Source organism: Myiozetetes cayanensis, unplaced genomic scaffold, assembly GCF_022539395.1.
Source record: "Myiozetetes cayanensis isolate MyiCay16 unplaced genomic scaffold, myiCay2020 scf6-25, whole genome shotgun sequence".
Taxonomy (NCBI): domain Eukaryota; kingdom Metazoa; phylum Chordata; class Aves; order Passeriformes; family Tyrannidae; genus Myiozetetes; species Myiozetetes cayanensis.
The window spans coordinates 53,048,151-53,066,348 of record NW_026087853.1 but is presented as its reverse complement, the minus strand read 5'-3'; the positions used below and the strand labels follow the sequence as shown (position 1 = coordinate 53,066,348).

Below are 18,198 nucleotides of genomic sequence, written 5' to 3'. Positions count from 1 at the left end.
GTGTCTTTGCTGACCAGAACACTGCAAACACACAGACTTTCTGTGGTACAAAGATGCAATAATGGGAACCTGAAATATTTGCAAGCAATCCCTTTTCAATCTAAAAGTGCACAAAATCAGCCGAGTGTGTTCATGCTAAATTTTCTCATTAGCTGAATTGGCTGTCCTGCTTAATTATGTGCACCATGTACACAACACATAGTCACACACTGAGTTAGAACAACTCTCATCTCATGTAAGGGACAATTCTAGGAATGTTTTGACACGATCCCTACTTTGTCAGGGACAGAAATACTCCTCCCATGCCTCCATCTCTATCAAGAAGCAAACCTGGAGTCACACCCATCTGCTGATAAACAACCACCCTCATGGACTGGTCTTCAGAAGGCCTGTCTGTATGTTAAAAATAACCCCTGGATCCACCACTTCATCTCCCTACAAACACTGTTGACTGCAACTCTCACACAACCTGGCTTAAGTCTCTTTTTACTATTGTTCTCCTGTTGTACTAATGATTTTTAGTATCAGTAAATAATATGGCACTTTGGCATTTTTTTAATTTCAAAAGGGGAAGTAGGCTTAGGAGAGAACAGTAAACCATCTGATTCAACACTTATTGATCAGTTTTTGGGGGGGGTGTTCACTGCAGTTTGAAACACAAAGACAGAATAAAAGACAAAAGCCTCAGAGATATTTGTGCAGTAAATCAAAAAGCTGGAATTGCACTTAGGAACTCCAGTGTGGTTATTTGCACACAGTTGTATATTCTATGGGCAAACTTTCGATTTTCTTTTTTTTAAAACCAGTCTCTCAATGAAAAGTGTGCATGAATCCCCATTACTACAGTAAGGTTCGTCTAGGTCCCACAGAAGCAGCCTGTCCAGCTAGATCTCTGCATGGCCTAAAATTTCCAAGTAGCTATGAGGACTAGTTCTTATGAAACAGAGGGATAGTGTTAGGCAGAAAGCCCTAAAAGCAGGTCTGGATACCAGAAACTGGAATGACCCACATGGAAGGTGCAACTGCAGGTCTAAGTTCGAATGACAGGCTGCTAAGATCTTTGATTCTTCATGCTGAGCTTCAGCTGGGGGCTGAACACTTGGTAGGAGAGAACAGAAGGACAGAACATAGTTTTAGTTTGGACAGACACCTGGGTGTGAAATGCAGAAGTCATCAGCATAGGAAAGACATCTGGATGTGTGTTTGCAGCTGAAGTAAGACAAGGTGTAAGGAAAGACGAGCAACATCGCATAGGAGCAGATGTGTCGGGTGGGACTGAAGGTCCTTCCAATCTGTTTCCAGCACTGTATGTCTGAAGGAACGCTATAGGCATGTGATTCCTCCCCTTAACACTCGCTCAGCCTCCAAGCATTTTTCAGTTCAGGAGTGTTCAATATTGGAATATCAGTTTCTAAGTATTTAGTTACTTCTCAGAGGATTTCTCTGCAATGAGCTTGCCCAGTCTCATCTCAAGGACTTTTATCATCCAGCTCATTCTTTGGTTCCACGAGCCACTGAGGGAGAAAACACCAATGTAATGTAATACCAACCATACTTGCACAGGAACAGTTTGGCCTGAAATAGGATAGAAAAGTCACACTATAAAGAGACAAGTATGAGAAAAAGTCTCACTAAACTGCTCTCTGCAAGGTGCTGGGAATACTTTTTTCATTAAAGAAATTTTCTGTGATTTGTGGTAAATTTCAAGAGAGAAGAATAATGACATGAAATGTAGGCTAAAGCTCATCATCAGACTAAAGTTTGCCAAGCCTGGGCCTCAGACAAGTGCCAATATGAGATAGAAATGCCATTTTAGAGAGGCAAGCAGGACTTGGCTCTTCACCAGTTGATTTACTCAAATATGAATGTTTGAAAAAGTTCAGAGAGTTGCAATGCTAAAAGGTTGAAAGTGACAGATTACTAGGGAATGGCTAGATCAGAGTTTAAGTTTTGGGTTTGTGGGGGGTTTGTTCTTTTTTTTTTAATTGTTTTTTTGTTGTTTTTTTCTTTTAATCTAAGCAGACTTTTCAATGCCTATAAGCAATAATTGTAATAATTTAAGAATCCTCATTTGGCTTGCATAGCAGAGGAATGCAACTCCTCTGCTTGCATAGCAGAGGAGTGTTTTTCCAACATATTTAAAACATAAATAAAGGATAGCATTATTCATACCTAAAAAGAACTTTTCCCATTTTAGTAGGAACAGAACATACGAGTTATTGTAATACATTTAGTTAAGAGCAAGTCAGCTTGGCTTAATTGATGGGTGATGACCAGGTATAGACTCCAAAAAATCTTCCCATTAAGGGCCACAGATTTACAAGTGTGAACCAGCAACTCTCTGTGGCTTCAACCTCTGGCTCAATGAGGATGCCTGGTTTTGTGAGTTGTTAGATAAAGGATGCTCCAAAGTCCAACCCAAAAATTCAGGAATGAGAGCAGGAATTTTAATGAGTTTCAGATCAAGTCTCTTACATGCTGTCTCTCTTCCTCACAGTATGCAGCAGTTCTGAAGCAAAAGGGATGCAAAAGTGTCTGGCAGTTCAGTGAGTACATTTCAGTGACTTCACATTTTACATACAGATTTTAATGCTGCAGTTTGGGGTTACATTTGGGGGTGCAATTTAATAAAGTAAGATACAAACAGGTATGCCAATAAAATTCAATAGGTTATTCAGTTAAATAATTCAGTCTTTCTGCAGTGGGGCAGTAGAAAGATGGATCACAGAGAAAGACAGGTGGGTACAGCTCTCATGCCTCATATTTCATCCCTGAAACTGTACTGCAGCTAATTCTTTTTGAGCCTATGCTCACATTACTCAAACTGTTCTTTGCCTGACATCAATACTTCTTGGACTTGCCTGCAATTTTAATACTAACCTTTTTCTTGCTAGCAAACATGAAAATTGATGCCTTTTAATCACTGTCTAGTTAGGATCTCAAATAGGTCAGGGTGGGTCAATAAGGTGCTTATTACATTATATTTATTAAGTCTTATGTAGAAAATAACTACATATTAAACATAACATACAATAGATATGTGTTTGCATGATCACGTACAGCTCTTTTCAAGGTTAAGTGCTATTACACAATACTAATACTACTACTACTACTAATAATAATAGCAACAGCAAAATTATGCCACCTTACCTGTGGAACGATAGCACAAGCTGTTGTCTGGAGAATGGTCCTTTGGGACAAGCAGAGATGACATCAAGGAATTCCCTTCTCTTTCATGACCTTTACTTCTCAGTCTACTGAAGAGCAATCCAAGACTACCCTTTTGTACAGAGTCATCCAGATTGTCCTTGGAGGTGTTCTTGGGCTTTGGAGATGAACGATGAGTGGACTGTTCCTTACAGATACACATGTCATCCATGGGAGTCTCTGGAGGAGTGTCCTTAAAGCTAAACTTTTCTAAGAGTCCCGGGACATCCTCCATCCTAGTGCAAGATGATTTCTGAGGTAGACTGGTTGTGTTGGGAGGCCTGGTGTGAGGACTGTAGGACGTGAGGGATACCTGTTCACTATAATCCCTTAGAGATATCTCTTTGGAGCTGACAGAAAAATTACGTGGATTTGAGAAAGGGCTTCCATCTCCTAAATATTCTCCTTCCCACTCCCCTACTTTAAGATCCTGTGTCTGAGTGTTATTGTTGTTAGTGTTCCTTTGGCTTAGGGAATTACCAGGAGCGCTGGGGAAGCTGAAGAAAGCTTGTTCCGAAGAGGCTTTGACTTTTCTCTCTGAGTCCTGCTTTAGTCCTCCTGGAGTCGAGGTTAGAGGCTCCAAAATAGACCTTTTGATAGCATTGGCTATGATCCTCAGTGGTGATTTTGGCTGGCCAGCTGTGTGCTCCCTGGAAACTGCATCCAGACTCCTCAGACCATCTTTTGTGTCAACTGGCAAAGCTGGCGGAGCATCACCTGCAATTACAAGAGGCACAGGACAACCAGATCGTTTGAATGCATCTCTTCTGCAGTCATCATCCTTCTCTGTAGTCCACAGGGCTTCACTGTTTCGATACCCTGCCCTGGTTCCACCTAAGTCTGTCCTGTTTGAGTCATACAAGGGTTGCTGTTGAGTACAAAGCCCCAGCCTCTTTTTTGCCTCCTTTAATTCTTGCTCGAGCTTTTCTTCTGTGTGCCTGGTATTTTTGCCATCTCTCCCTTTCAAATCCAGAGATGACAGCTCTTTTGTCTTCTTATTAAAGTCTTCTGGTTCAGAGATGTATTTCCACGTTTTTTCCTTCCAGTCCTGGGCTGAGTATGTCCCAGAGTCACTATCTGTATCTTCAGGCTCATAAAAATCAACAACTAGTTTCCCATTTCCAGGAGAGGTCCTTGGAGAACCTGTGGTGCTGCTCTGAAAAGAACAATGAGGGACATAGCAATATGTGTCTTCAGGCATCTCTCTGGCTTTTTCTTTTCTTTGAAATACTTGGCTGTAGGGTTTCAAATGTCCTTTTGTAGTTTCTGGTGGCCTATTGTAAGAAATCGACTGTGATGTGCATGAAAAAAAAAGATTATTTTAGTGACAGAAAAATACTGCCTTGTGTATCTTATTTCATATAATATTTTAATCCATTTTAATCTTAACATAATAATAATACACATAATACTTAATTTATATACACAAACTTATGTAGATGATAATAAATTAAGAAAAGCTTTTCTCCCTAAAAGGCTAATATTTCTCTAGGAGTGGAGATCTAATATTACTGGAAATTTTAACAGTCTAAAAATAATGTTATTCATGCTAAGAATCTGTCATATCTTTATGAATTACCTTTAATATTTTTCTTAGAAAGAAACAATCCTATCTCCAGGAAAATAGACAAGAGCAGACCTGCTCTATTCTCCTGTGTATGTTCCAGTTGCATCACCTTAGAGTTTTGAGCAAGCACAAGAGACCATCATCCATCCTCTCCAAATGCTTTTATAATACTGCATGCTTATGTAGCAGAGGTAGAAATTAAAGAAGTGACCCAGAAAAGACTATAAAAATGCAGGATGGTAGTTTTAAACAATTCAGATAGTTCTCTCTCATGGTTATTTTTCCTTTGGCAATGGTTTAAATTCATTACTCCAGCCACCAAAATCTTCTGCTGAAGATCGTAACAAGGATAAATACCCACATTATCTAGTAAGCAGACCAAAACTTGAGTTTGTTCTTCCTTTTAAAAGGGAGGCATTTTATCATCAGTGCTATGTGATAATGGATGGTATGAAGATTCAATTCCTGTTTCCATTTATGTGCCAGATTCCCAAATTCACATGGGTGAAGCCATTAATCTGTCTGACTTTTCATTTCCCAGAAGCATCAGAACTAAAGCAGTAATGATTCCTCTCCATTTCACAGTTGTATTTGATGACTAAAATTATTACTGGCCAGGATCTCTGAGAGAAAAATGTAAGAAACACCAATAAACAAATGAACACCCTCTTAGTCCTTACTTTTTGAAGTAAGAAAAAGGTCACTAAGCATTGCTTGTAGAACAGGAGCGGCACGGAGTCACCTCTCCTTGTGCATCATTGTGCAGCTCTGCTCCCCTGGGACATTCCCTTCCTGACCCCATTGTCCTGTACCGGATTTCAACTACCACCATGGATGTGGAAGAGTTGATTTTTTTTCTAACACAGGTCCTGAGGTCAAGAAATATTAATCATGGTTAACCCAAGAGTGAGGGCAAATGGCTGGGCCACAGCGGATGTGGGCTGGCCCCTGCTCCACCTGGCTCCGAGTCCAGGGACATGCTGCCCTTTGCTCAGGATGATCGGTCATGACTCCTGCTGCAGTGCTGCACTTAGGGCAGGTCCACCCTTCCTCAGCCTTAAAAAAAAAATAATTAAAACCCCTAAAATACAATGGAAGAAGGAAGCAGAAGATACTCCTGAGTACTGGGAGGTGTGGAGCACAGGACCTGTTGCAAGTCTAGAAATCTTCTGCCCATTGGAGGTAAGGGGAAAATATTAGACATGTGACGCCTACATCTAAAGGCTTTAACAGCAGAAATCCCCTGTCTCCACCAGGTCTCCTTTATTCCAGGCTATACACCCCCAGCTCCTTCAGCTGTTCCTTGTTAGTCTTACGCTCCAGAACCTTCACCAGCTCTGTTGCTCTTCTCTGGACATGCTCCAGCACCAAAATGTCTTTGTGTTCTCCACAACTACCCAAAAGGAGGTTGTAGTGAGGTGAGGGATGGTGTCTACTCCCATGTAAGAAGTGACAGGATGAGAGGAAACAGTCTCAAGCTGTGCCAAGACAGGTTTAGACTGTATATTTGGAAAACTTTCTTCACTGAAATGGTCATGAAGCACTGGAACAGGCTGCCCAGGGAAGCAGTATAGTCATCATCCTTGGAGGTATTTAGAAGACACATAGATGTGGCACTTGGGAATATGGTTTAGTGGTGGACCTGGCAGTGCTGGGTTAATGGTTGAATACAACAATCTTAGAGGTCTTTGCCAACCTAAACTACTCTATGATTTCATGATTGATGCCACAGATTAGTGCCTAACTCTTCATGGAATCTATGTCTGAATCCCACAGCAAGCATGACTTAGATGCTTGATTTGGGAATAATTATATCAAATTAGAGCAAGTCCTCCTCACTGTGTATAGCACAAGCATAACTCCAACTTCAGTGGTTACTGTGAGAACCAAAACTATTTGAAAGGGCAGAGGATGCCCAGACAGCCTGCCAAGAGCAGACGTGCCCCAACAGTAGTTACATTCTGCTCTGCACAATTCTCCTTCATACCTGTGTTTGGGAATGACCCTCTCCAGGACCGCTCTGACAGCTGCCTGAGCTGTCCTTCCAGTGTAGCCCAGGTTTCTTGCTGGACAGCAGAGGAAAGCCTGTCAAAGACACAAATTTAACTGTCACATTGCTATTGATTTTGTCTTAAATAAAGTTTGCAATTAAAGAATGAGAGTAGAAAATTAAACGTTCACCTGGACACAGCTGTACCTGAAGAACTGACCTACAATATTGAAGTTTATGGCCTCACTCTACGTGTGGATGCTGTGCCAAACACATGTTGATATTTTCAGCAGTGTACTTGAACTGCTTCCACTTTTTGGCTGGATGTGGTAAAGCAGCTTTTGAGTTCCAGGAAACTCTCTGGAAAACCAGCCCCCTTTAGAGGGTTTTCAGGCCTCAGAAGGAGAGGCAGTCAAAACAACCTGTGACTTTTGAACTCTGGGTAGTTCTGAGAAATGAAGAACCTCTGAGAGGGCTGTTCATTGGAACGGGAAAGAGAAAAATGGGAAACACATCCATCTGCAGGTAGAAAGTACAGAAATAATCCCAAACGGTCTCCCAAGCCAGGACAACAGGCGGCATGCGGGGGCTCTCCTAGGATCAGGCAAGGTAACTAATTACTAAAGGCCTTGAACCAAAACTAGTACAGACATACACAGACCTGCTGAAAGAAAAAGTAGGTGCAACTTGCACCTGAAGGGAGTCAGGAGAACTTTCCAATATTTGTGCCTGTGGGAATTTTACACAATAAATAATCTTTGGACAAATGGAAGTGTCCCTGAGCCAAGATATTACCATGTCAAGCTATAACATGACAAGTATATTTATAAGTGAATTATTAACTGCCAAACCCAACTATTAGTTCTGAAATCCATGCAGGTTCCCAAAGTAAACTCTGGTTCTTCTACACAGGGACTAAAAACTGAATAAGGACAAAAACAACACTCAAGGGAGAGAGGAGAGTTCCTGCATGTGAACTTCGGCAAAGACAAGCCAGGGAGAGAGGCCAAGTTTCCTTTCCTCTCAGTGTCTCACCTATTTGTACCCAATCTTGATGCAATTGGTTATGTTCAATCAAGATTGGAGGGAAACAATGCGCTGGAGTTCGTTAAGGAACTCCTGCAGGGACAGCAGCCAGGGGCTGACCTTTACATTCTGTAAAGTGAACTGAGCCACAGGAAAACATGAGAATCCAGAATTAGGATAAAAAAATACCACTACCACCACCTGCATAAGTGAGCCAGGGGGGTTTAGCCTGATCTGCTAAAGCTCTGAGCCTCCTGACATGAGCAAATGTCACGGTTCAGCACACGGAGGGGAAATACAGCCACAGCTCCCATGAGGACATAAAACCCCCAGCCCAGGGCTCTGCAGGGTAAAGGCACAAGCCCACAGGGAGAACTGCTTCCCACTCCAGCTCTCGTGGGTGTGCATTAGCTCAGAAGGACGGGGCCTGCACACGCGAGATCATTGCTCCACACACAGCCACAGCTCGCTGCCTGTCACAGGGATAATGGTTTTATTCCCATCAACACCCTGAATCGATATTTTCAGCTTCACTTTTAAAACAGGATTTAAAAAAAAAAAGTTCCCTAGGGCACTATCATGATCTGCTTGGCCCAAAATCCCAAGATAAATTAAGAGCACAGTGTTCCCTGTGGCTGGGCGATGGGGATTAAAGGTTTTGAAAGGTAATATCCTGCTCTGAGCCTTTCAGCCAATATAGCTGTGACACTGATTTCCTTTCCTTGGCCGTGTACCCTGTGCTGTTTATGAAACATATGTGTTTTGGGAAATATGTCTGAAAAGGAGACAGATTTTTTTTCATGTGACTGATGATCATATAAATTCCTGTAATCAAATTGGATTAAATATAGAAACTATGACTTAGTGTTCCTCCAGAGACTAAAAATTGCCTTTATTCTGTTCCCACTGAATGCTGACTGTGCTTTACACCTCATTTTAACAGCCTACTTGAGGTTCAGACAGATTCATGCAGCACACCACTTTTCTCTCAAAGGCTTCTAGCTCCCTCTAGAGCCCTTGAGGCAGACGGTAGATTTTAAACAAAACGATGGGAAAATTAATTGGCAAACCATTAAGTAATATACTTGCTGTGAATAAGCTGAAAATGAGTTAAAATTAGGAGGGATGCCCTCCTTCACCCCCAATATTCTCTTCTTTCCTCTCTGTCTTTCTTACCCCCACCTCAAATCTGGAATAAGCGTAATTTTTGATTGAGCTTTTAACAACTGAGATCAATTAAGGCAAGATTTTTAACCCAATCCTTTGGTGCAGCCAAACTCTGGTGCATATGCCAATCCCCAAATGCTCAGAGGTGGAGTCAAGGCTGACATAGATGCCATGAGACTTGGAGAACAATCTTCTCCACCTTCCCATCTTAGGCATGGGAGAGCCTTCCCCTGGGTGACACACCCCCTGCAGCCTCTCAGAGCATGGCAAGGCCTCATGCTTTGGAAGTGCAGCGAATTCCAGGGAACACAGCCCCATTGTACCTGTCTGCTTGTCCGTCTGCCACAACTGCTTCTCTGGGGACAGACCAGGGGGAGGGGAGGGTTTGCTGAAGCTGAGCTTAGTGGGAGCCTTCTCTCAGGACTATGAAATAGCTCTGTAGATACTCTGAGATTTGCTGAGTTATCCCAGACTTGTGGCATCAGGGCCTCCAAGGGACTGTGGGTGGGTAGTGACACTGCTCATGTGTATAGTGGACACCAGGCTTGGAGGCAAGCCTGGTGCCAGGAAGGAGAGATGCAGCTTATCTTCTGAGATCTAAAAATTCATCCCACAGTGGGCACCTGCAAATGATTTTGAAGCTTTCTTGGGCACTCAAAGCAAGCAGGCCAAAACGCCTCTGCTTGATCACTGGTCCTCTAATGGGTACAGGGGTCCTACTTGTTTCAGAAGCTGAAACATAACTTCTCTGAGGGTAACTGGGACTCCAAGTGGCAGGAGAAATCCCCCTTGTTGCAGAGGGCAGTTTAGGGCAGGGTAAAGAGCAGCTGTCACCAGCATTCCTCAAAACCCACCGTCTCCATATCTAGAAAGTGTGGCACTTGGTCACATGCACAAAGCCCTTCTTTCTGCTGCTGTACATTCATGTTTCACACCTAGGACTGTCAACCCCCCAGTCTGCCAGATACAACTGCATTTCTAACAAAGCTTTGAGAGGGTTTGGGCTGTTGGTAAGCTCACCCAACCCCAATACTAGTGAGGTCAATCCTGGCAGGTACCTGCCAATCCTCAATGGGATCCTGGGAGGAAAGTGTGTGCACTTGCCAAGGGGCTGTGCCAAGGAGGGTGGGCAACATGGTTCCAAGCAGCAAGGATGTGACTAAGTGTGGCTGGCTTGTCTGGGGACTCCAGCCCAAGAGAAAGGTTACCTAGATGCAGCCTCAGCTGTGAGGATGACCACAGTGCTTCAGAAGTGAGCAGAGAACAGAGCTGGTTGGTCTCTACCAAAGTCACTACATTCCTGTGTGATTCCCATGGGCAAAGACAGGTCAGCCCAAAACAAGGGACACTGCTGGAGGACAAGAACTAATAATACCTATTTTCACTAGCTCACCTCTTGGGACAGTGTTGGCTTTCTTCCTTTCAGCAACCCAGAAATACTACCTGTTTTTTTACCAACAGAAAAGAGGTGACAGAGCACCTGTGGAAGGATGCAAAGAGGCACCTCCAGCAGCATTTCTAATCAGTGACATGATGTTAGACTCCGTGTTGCACCCAGTCAAAAGCAAGTGGCGCAGGCAGGGCTAGACACAAAATATGCAGCTCTGGCACAGGAGCACATGCTCTCTTCTGGAGAATTAAAGAGGACACCGCTTGCTGATGGATGTAATTACATAGAGAACAGTCACACAGAAGGGGAATTTGATCTTTCAAAGATAAGAATATGGAAAAGAAATATTTGATGTGTTTTAGATCTCTGTTTTCTCATCTAGTGACTCAAAAATACAAAACTTCTAAAGGAAAGAAGGGGAAGCAGACAATTAAGAGACAGAAAAATCGAAAACAGCACGAATAAAAAAATACAATCACCTCTCAGGCTTTACTCACTTGTTTGGAGTTTTCTCCTCCAATTCTGACACTTATTTAACGCTGTGGAGTGAAAGCTGTTGGCTCTCTGGAGTGCTGAACAAAAACAGAAAGGACACAGATTCAGCTAATGCAGCAGAAGTCGAAGACCGAAAATGGAGATGTTCAAAAATAAAAGTAGAGGGGAAAAACCCCTCAAACCTCCGGCAGTTGGGGTCAGTTTTCCAAGCAGCCTCCAGCGGCCCCGGCCCCGCGGCGCGGCCGGGAGAGGGCAGCGCGTGCACGCCGCGGGATGCCGGGAGCAACTCCTGGTGGGAGAGCCCAGGAACCTTCTCACTTATCCCCAAACCGACACCGGCTCTTTTCTCGGAGCAGCCGACACGAGCAGAAGGACGGACAGACAGACAGACAGACGGGCGAAGGGGCAGACTGAACGCGGGGGGGGAAAATGCGCTAATGCAGCTGGGTGAGGATGCAGAGCCAAAACAGGCTGCTCAGGAAGATCTGGATAACCCGGCTGGCATGGTGGGGGGAGGAAAGTGATGGTGGTAGGAACATGACCTTAGCAGCCAGGGGTGGGGGACAACATGAAACTGGGGAAAAAAAAGGATAAAATCCTTCAGTGACTGCATGGGTCACATGTGCTGGGAACTCTTCGGGGTCTGCTGCTGTCCTTTTGCCCTAAACAAGGGCCTCATTATCCAAGAGTCAATTCAAATTGCTGTATGAAACCCCCTCTTTTCTGTTTGGATTAAAGATGCATATGTGGATGTGGGGCGGGGTGGGGGAGAGATAAGAAGAAATGAATGCTGATGGTCTTTTATTTTCTCCAAAACAATTTCTTTGTCTGTTATAGCACATCTTTTAGTTCTGACTAGCTTCAGAAATGAGTATTCATTTGGAGGCAGATTGTTCCTAAGCCTTTCCATACCCCCCTGCTGGCTATATCATTTCCTCATTGTGCTTTCACTGGATAAAAAGATTTTAAGCAGATACTGGCAGAAACACAAATTGCACAAAGCAGAGCTCTCTAGTGCTTCCCAACACAACCTTTGCCTAGGCAATGCTGCAGATATTGCATTGACTACTAAGAATATCCAAAGTTTTTGCCTGTGGGAAAACAGTCATCCCACCCCACAAGCTAAATATAAAGCACAACTACTCCAGGTTACCCTGCATCACAGAAATGGCGTTTCAGTTACAGCACCAGAAAGGCAGAAACATCCCAAACAAAGACACGACTAACAGGTACAACCTGTCACAGTGGGAACTAACACTACAGGGAACATCCTCTGCTTTGAAACCTCTCCCCCAACCCTGCTTGCAGCCCTCAGGATGCATCAGGAGCCTCAGGTCAGGATGCTGCTTACCATCAGCAACTTTGGATGTTTTGGAGCTTTCCTCTGGCACCACAGGGCTGCTGATGAGCGATGCCCACCTCTGGATGGGGCTCGAGCAGGCGGGGGGCTCCAGCAGCGTGGTCTGTCCTTCGCTCACTTCAGAGTTAGATGAGTCACCATTAAAATCAGACTCCAGCTCAGAGCTACCAAGAAAAAGGGCAAGATAGAAAGAAAGTGGGACATTTCAGGAGGTATATGGCACAGAGTTATTTCCCTTCAGTGCAACAAGCACTGGCTTCAGCACTGACAGAAGTGTGGGTGTCTCAGTGAAATAGGTGTTTGGCAGCCAGACCCAATGTCCTCGTTTTCCCCATTTTCATCATCCTTATCACAGGACTGTAATTTGCTGTAGGTGCTATACAGCTGAGCTATCCCTTTTCCCACCAGACTTTGCATTTGCACAGACAACCAGCACCTGGAGTCAAAGTGCCACTGAGAGACTTGGGGTGAAACACCGCACTGCTCGTTTAGCAGGGATAGGCCCTTCTGCCTGCAAGGCTGTACACCAAGATGAAGTAAGGGAAACAGCAATGCCATAACTGGCCTGGAAACAAGGCATGAGGGTCCAAACTCTACACTTTTCACATCTTTTGCACAGATTTTTGGAAATAAGAGGAGCCAGTGAAGAAGGAGCCAGGAGGAGAGGCGTGAGGACAGCTGTGGGCCCAGCAAACAAGGCTTAGTCAAGAAGTTGGAGACAGTTGTAAGCATTAGTCTAGAGGGAGGACTGAGTGAAGCTGCATGAGCAGCCTTCAAACATGCAAAAGGTGTCTATAAGAAATAAAGAAATGAGGAGACTTTTCTCCTCGTTCCTTGAAGCCACTGGGTCAGCCCATGTAACAACAACCTCAGGGAGGCACCTGAGCCAATAACAGAGGCAGATTATGGTATCCCTTGTTTAAATGTAATTAAAACTATGCCACACAAAAAACGTATGTGAATGATACACACATCATGGCCTTGCCTCATGGTGGAATGACAGTTTAAGGTGATTATTAGCCCGTTCTCCAACAATCATGCCATTTCTTTCATCTCTGAAGTCCACACTGTAGGGAACAGACACCATCAGCCCTTCTGATGTGACCACATTCCCACCACCAGCATGATCCAACTCAGCTGATTTTTTAATGCAAACAATACTGCTAACCTAATTCATAGATTTACTGTAATGATTAATAGCTCTGCCTTAAAAAAAAGAGGAACTCACACCATAAGCAGCCCTGTTGGTATAGCAGGAAAACACTGCTTTGTGTTTATATAGCACTGCTTGCACAGCTCAGGGGGAAGAGGAGGTAAAGGACACGCTGCAGACCAAGGACAGGCTGCAGACAATGCCAGGCTAAAAGCCTGGTAGCACTCACCATCCCTGCACCCTGGCTTTGCCCAGATCAAACCAACAGTACTGGGAGGCCAGGGTGGGCAAGACAGCAGGGACTGGGAACATTGCACCAGGTGTGCAGCTCTCAGCAGGCTGAATCAGAGTGGCCTTATATTTCACCACTAAAACATACTTTTTAGGGTGACTTTCAAGAAGTGCCAAACACATATATGTACATATAAAAATATAAATATATGAAGACTTTGATAGCTGCGTCCCTGTGTGGATGGTGCAATACCACACTGAGATCAGGCAGAGCGCCACACCAAAGAAAAAGCCCTGCCATCAACATTGATTGATATCTTTCTGTTTTAAAGAGCAAAAGGTTTATTTTCCTTGGCCAATAAGGAGGTAATGCTATAGCATGAAGCTTCTCCTCTGATCTCTGCTTGGTAGGTAGTTATTATTCACAGTACCTAAAGCCCTGAACTGCAAAGCTGTGTCACCGAGCTGGTCGTTTTCCCAGTCCCACTGAGCTCCCCCCGGACAGCTCAGCAGTGCCATTTGTCACTTTCTATTTCTCCTGTCCCCCGTTTTTGGGCAGGGGCTGGTTTGCCAGAGCAGTACAAGGGGAAGGGCACAGCAGGAGCCCGACCTCAGAGCCACTGGCACTCGCTGCGCTGGTGACAGATGTGGCGTCGCTCCCCGTGCCACGTCCTGCTGGCAGAGAACCAGGGGCCTTGTCGTCCAGCCGCGGGGGTTGCCGCAGGGAAAGGAGCTGATCCCTCAGATCAGAAGGATTAGCCGGCTCTCATCACTGCCCGGGCGCCACTGCGAGCAGGAGGGTATTAGCGAGGGATACAAGCACATGCTCAGCGGGGCAGGGGGAGGGGGGGTGTCAAAGAGGTAGTAAACCATTCCCTGTGTTCTCCATTTCCTCACAGTAGAGGAGCCCTTGATAGGTGCATCCTTCCCTGTAAGAGCACCTAGATCCATGTGCAGAGCACAAACCACTGCAGGGAATAGCAGAAATTTGCATTTCTCAGAGCATTGCTCTCCACAAGCTATACAGCACCACAAACAGGTGTTAGAAACTGAATGAGCTTCCCTACAGAGCAATAGTTTGCATCAGTTGGCTTAGGTTTTGCCTTTTTTCGCTTTTCCTTCCCCCCCTTTTTTTTTTTTTAGTTCTTAGTAAGGAAAACTGCTTTACTCAGCAGATATCCACCTAATCTTTAGGCAGAATGAAATCCCACAGAATCCTGCCCAGAGAGTCAATAAATTCTAATGCATGCAGAAATTGTGCTTCCTCTGACAGCTCCTCAAGGATCATCCAATTTCTTAGCGGTGGGCAGGCTCTCAAACATCCCAGAAGAGACCCAGGGTGTGGAGCTGCAGGATGGTACCCAAGGCGGGAGGTGGCCACGTCAACAGGATGCACCTTTTGCCACAACACACCCACTTGCTTAATCCTGGTGTCCCAAAAAATGTCTGTTCCAGAAGCTGAACCCAGGCTGATCAAGACAATGTTTTTCCCTCTGATTCAGGCCCCTGTGTGGGATGTGAATGTTTAAAGATTTCCTGCAAAGTGAGTCATGTGCCTGGGGGGATTTATGGCTGTGGTTAAGAACAATTGTTAGTCTGAGCGGTTTGTCTTTTTCTTCCTCCTCCCCCCGCCCAGTTCTACATACACACAGTACTATATTTTGTTATATTTTTCTTTAGCAATCCAGGGGAAAATCAAACTGGGTTTTCTATAGGTTTTTTTATAGGCTTACTCATATTTTCAAGTACCTGCTTGTATCACTGGTGACCATGACTCGGATGGCAAGAAAGTTATGCTCAGTCATCTCCTCCTCGGGAATGATCCTTATGGCAGAACACTTGGTGGAAGGAGGTGAGAACCAGCTCTCCAAGTCACAGCGCCCGGGGATGCTCTTCGCCTTCTTGGGGGAGGTGGGTGCATCAGCCAAGGGCAAGCAGAAGCCTGGCAAAGCACAAAGGTGATAGCAAAGCGTTAGGGGAGGAGGGAACCACAGGGGAACTTCACTTCTGCCATCCAGTGGTCTTGGCCATCGCTGGTGGTTTCTGTGTGGGGCCCTGTGCTGCCCCCAGAGGTGTGCATGGACAGCCTGGCATAGCAAAAACATCCCAATACAGCCCTATTGGGCTTCCTCAGCTTGGATTCAGAGAGAAGGAAACTTCAGGGGCAGCCTCAGCTTGCGCAGCTACGGGTCCTTGTGCTTCTCAGTGGGATGGCCATCAGGCTGGGTGCCTGCTGGCAGCACTAAGACACGTGCCTGCCACACAACTAGGGATTCATGGGCTTTTTTCTGGACACCTTCGTAGCTGTGCTTGTGGCAGAAGGCAGTTGAACCAACCTTGCCAAACCTTCAGCCTCACACTACAAGTGTAGGTTAACTTAGGACAGTGGGAGTGAACAAAATAAACAGACTCTTCAGGTTATTTTTGATTGTGTACAGCAAATATGGACACTGATTTGGAAAAAGCAGCAGCATCCCAGCAGTTAAACAGCACCATCCCTGAACTCTGCATTCAGGCAAGATGAATAGAGAGTAAAGTCAAGTTTCCCTTGCAATTCCTTGAGCAACCTCATCTATCTACAGTCTGCTGCCCAAGGAAATATAAACATATCAGCTGCACAAGTTCCCCTGGAGCTCAGTGCAGAAGGAACAAGTGACAAGCTCTGGGAGAGTGGTTCTGCTTTGTTCACCTCCTGTGTGTGGTGCTTTCACCACATCTAATTCAACATTGGTTGAATTAGAATTAGAACTAATTTACACCTGTATAAGTGGAAAAAACATCAGACCTTGGACATGGCTCATTTTCTCATCTATTAGAGCAAACTATTTAGTAAACATCAGTTAAACTCCTATTTAACTTGCTGCTCCTTTATTTATTTCAGGAGTGCACTCACCCCATCCTTGCAAGGGTTTTTACCTTGAACACCAAGTGCTTGCAGGAGTTCAAAGTGGAAAACAAACCCACTGGGAGCAAGAGTGCTACAAGTAAATCCCAAACACATGGGAAAAAATGGAAGAAATTCATACCTCCCTGATTTTTATGTCTGACTTCTACTTTGGCCCACCAAGGCCACCCACCCAAAGATGATGTGGGCAGTGCACAGCAAGCCTGGCAGTGTTTGGGCAACTCATGGAAGCCCACAGGATGGCAGGGCATGGCTGCCCTTCCTCACAGGAAGGCATGAAACATGAGCTGGGCTGGACCACGAGGTGCCATTTCTACTTGCCAGAAGCCAAGTAGAAACTGGTTTTGTGATCCAATTTGTAAACCCCAAATCCTTCAACTCTCTCCTTAAAAGTTGGTGCATTTTATATGACAATCAGAGCAAACAAAACCAAATAATAGTTTTCCAGTTCTGTCTATAAACTTTGTACCCATGCTGGCAGTAAGCACTGCCTGAGGCCACTGCAAGCAGCTGTCAAAGAAAGTCAGTTTTGCCATTTGCTTGCAGGCTCAGTATGTGTTCCCTTCCCCCCCCCCATGCATTAATGCTCTCCCTGCCACGCTAACAGGAAAGAGGAGAAAACATGTTTATGACTAACAGACACACAGCTGGAGACCATCAAAACCCACAGACAGACAGACTACCTACAATGATTCCCAGCGTGGTTCCTGAACATGAACAGATTTCCAGTCAACAAGTCCCTCTTCAATAGCTTACTACACATCCAGTTTTCAGTCATTAGGGACCTGTAATAGTCAGAGCTGGTGAAGGACCTCAGGATGTCACCCAGGACACCAGATGACAGGGATGGATGTAACTCTCTGAAGAGTTACATTTCTGTGCTTGCTTTTTTCCTATTGTTGTGGGTTTGGGGTTTTTTCCCCCCTTCCTTTTTGGCATCATCATCTCTCCCCTTGAATTCTGCACCCAGAAGCTGACCCTCTCAGGAATTTGTTAGACAGCAGAGTCCTTTCTGAGCAAGATAAGTTTACATGCACAGTGATACTAACCATGTTTAAGATCAGCATCCTGCACGGGCATCCCTGCCCATACCAGGGGGGTTGGAATAGTCCTCTATAGGTCACTTCCAACCCAAACCACTGTAGGATTACAAAGCAAACCCACTCCTTACTAACATATTTTATCCATATTTGTACTGTGACATATAAATTTGAATAAATTATGTTATACTCAATTCCACAAAAGCAGAGACTGGACCATTTTGGTATTTCAGTGCGTGGGACGCCCACATGTGCACTAACTCCAACACTGGGTCAGACATTCTGCAGGCCTTTTGATAAGATTAAGTTAGTACTGCTGTCCCTCATCACAGGACTGCACCTTGGGCAACAGGCTCGAACAGAAGGCAAAGGTATCCCAGAGGCCCAAGGGTCAGAGTTTCTTTGTAGGCTCTGATGATGTTAAGTCTCTCCTACTGCAGCACTGAGCTGACCCCCAGCCCTGTAGGCAGGTGCTGGTGGTTACACCCAGCCTGGAGGAGAGTTTTCCATCCCTAAGGATAAAATGGGTATGGACCAAGTGCAGGCAGCAGGGACTTGCTGCTGCTGGACTCATGTAAACAGCACAGGAGAAGAGTGTGGCCAATTCAAACAAAAGCCTGGAGCTCTGCAGGCCTGGATCCCAACTGGTAATCATTACCTGCCCCTC

At 44.9% G+C, this 18,198-nt stretch overlaps 1 protein-coding gene across 1 annotated transcript in view; it reads right to left on the bottom strand.

Annotated features, from left to right (window-relative positions):
- LOC126651136 (F-actin-monooxygenase MICAL2-like) overlaps positions 1-17,571 on the bottom strand; it is a 36,435-nt gene extending 18,864 nt beyond the window's left edge. Inside the window, exons 1-6 of the mRNA XM_050336710.1 lie at positions 17,541-17,571; positions 15,336-15,528; positions 12,194-12,366; positions 10,845-10,919; positions 6,762-6,859; positions 3,151-4,498 (exon numbers count right to left, since the gene is read on the bottom strand). Of these exons, the coding sequence (XP_050192667.1) occupies positions 3,151-4,498; positions 6,762-6,859; positions 10,845-10,919; positions 12,194-12,366; positions 15,336-15,528; positions 17,541-17,571 (1,918 nt within the window). The remainder of the gene's footprint in view (positions 1-3,150; positions 4,499-6,761; positions 6,860-10,844; positions 10,920-12,193; positions 12,367-15,335; positions 15,529-17,540) is intronic.
- Between the last annotated feature and the right edge of the window lie 627 nt (positions 17,572-18,198).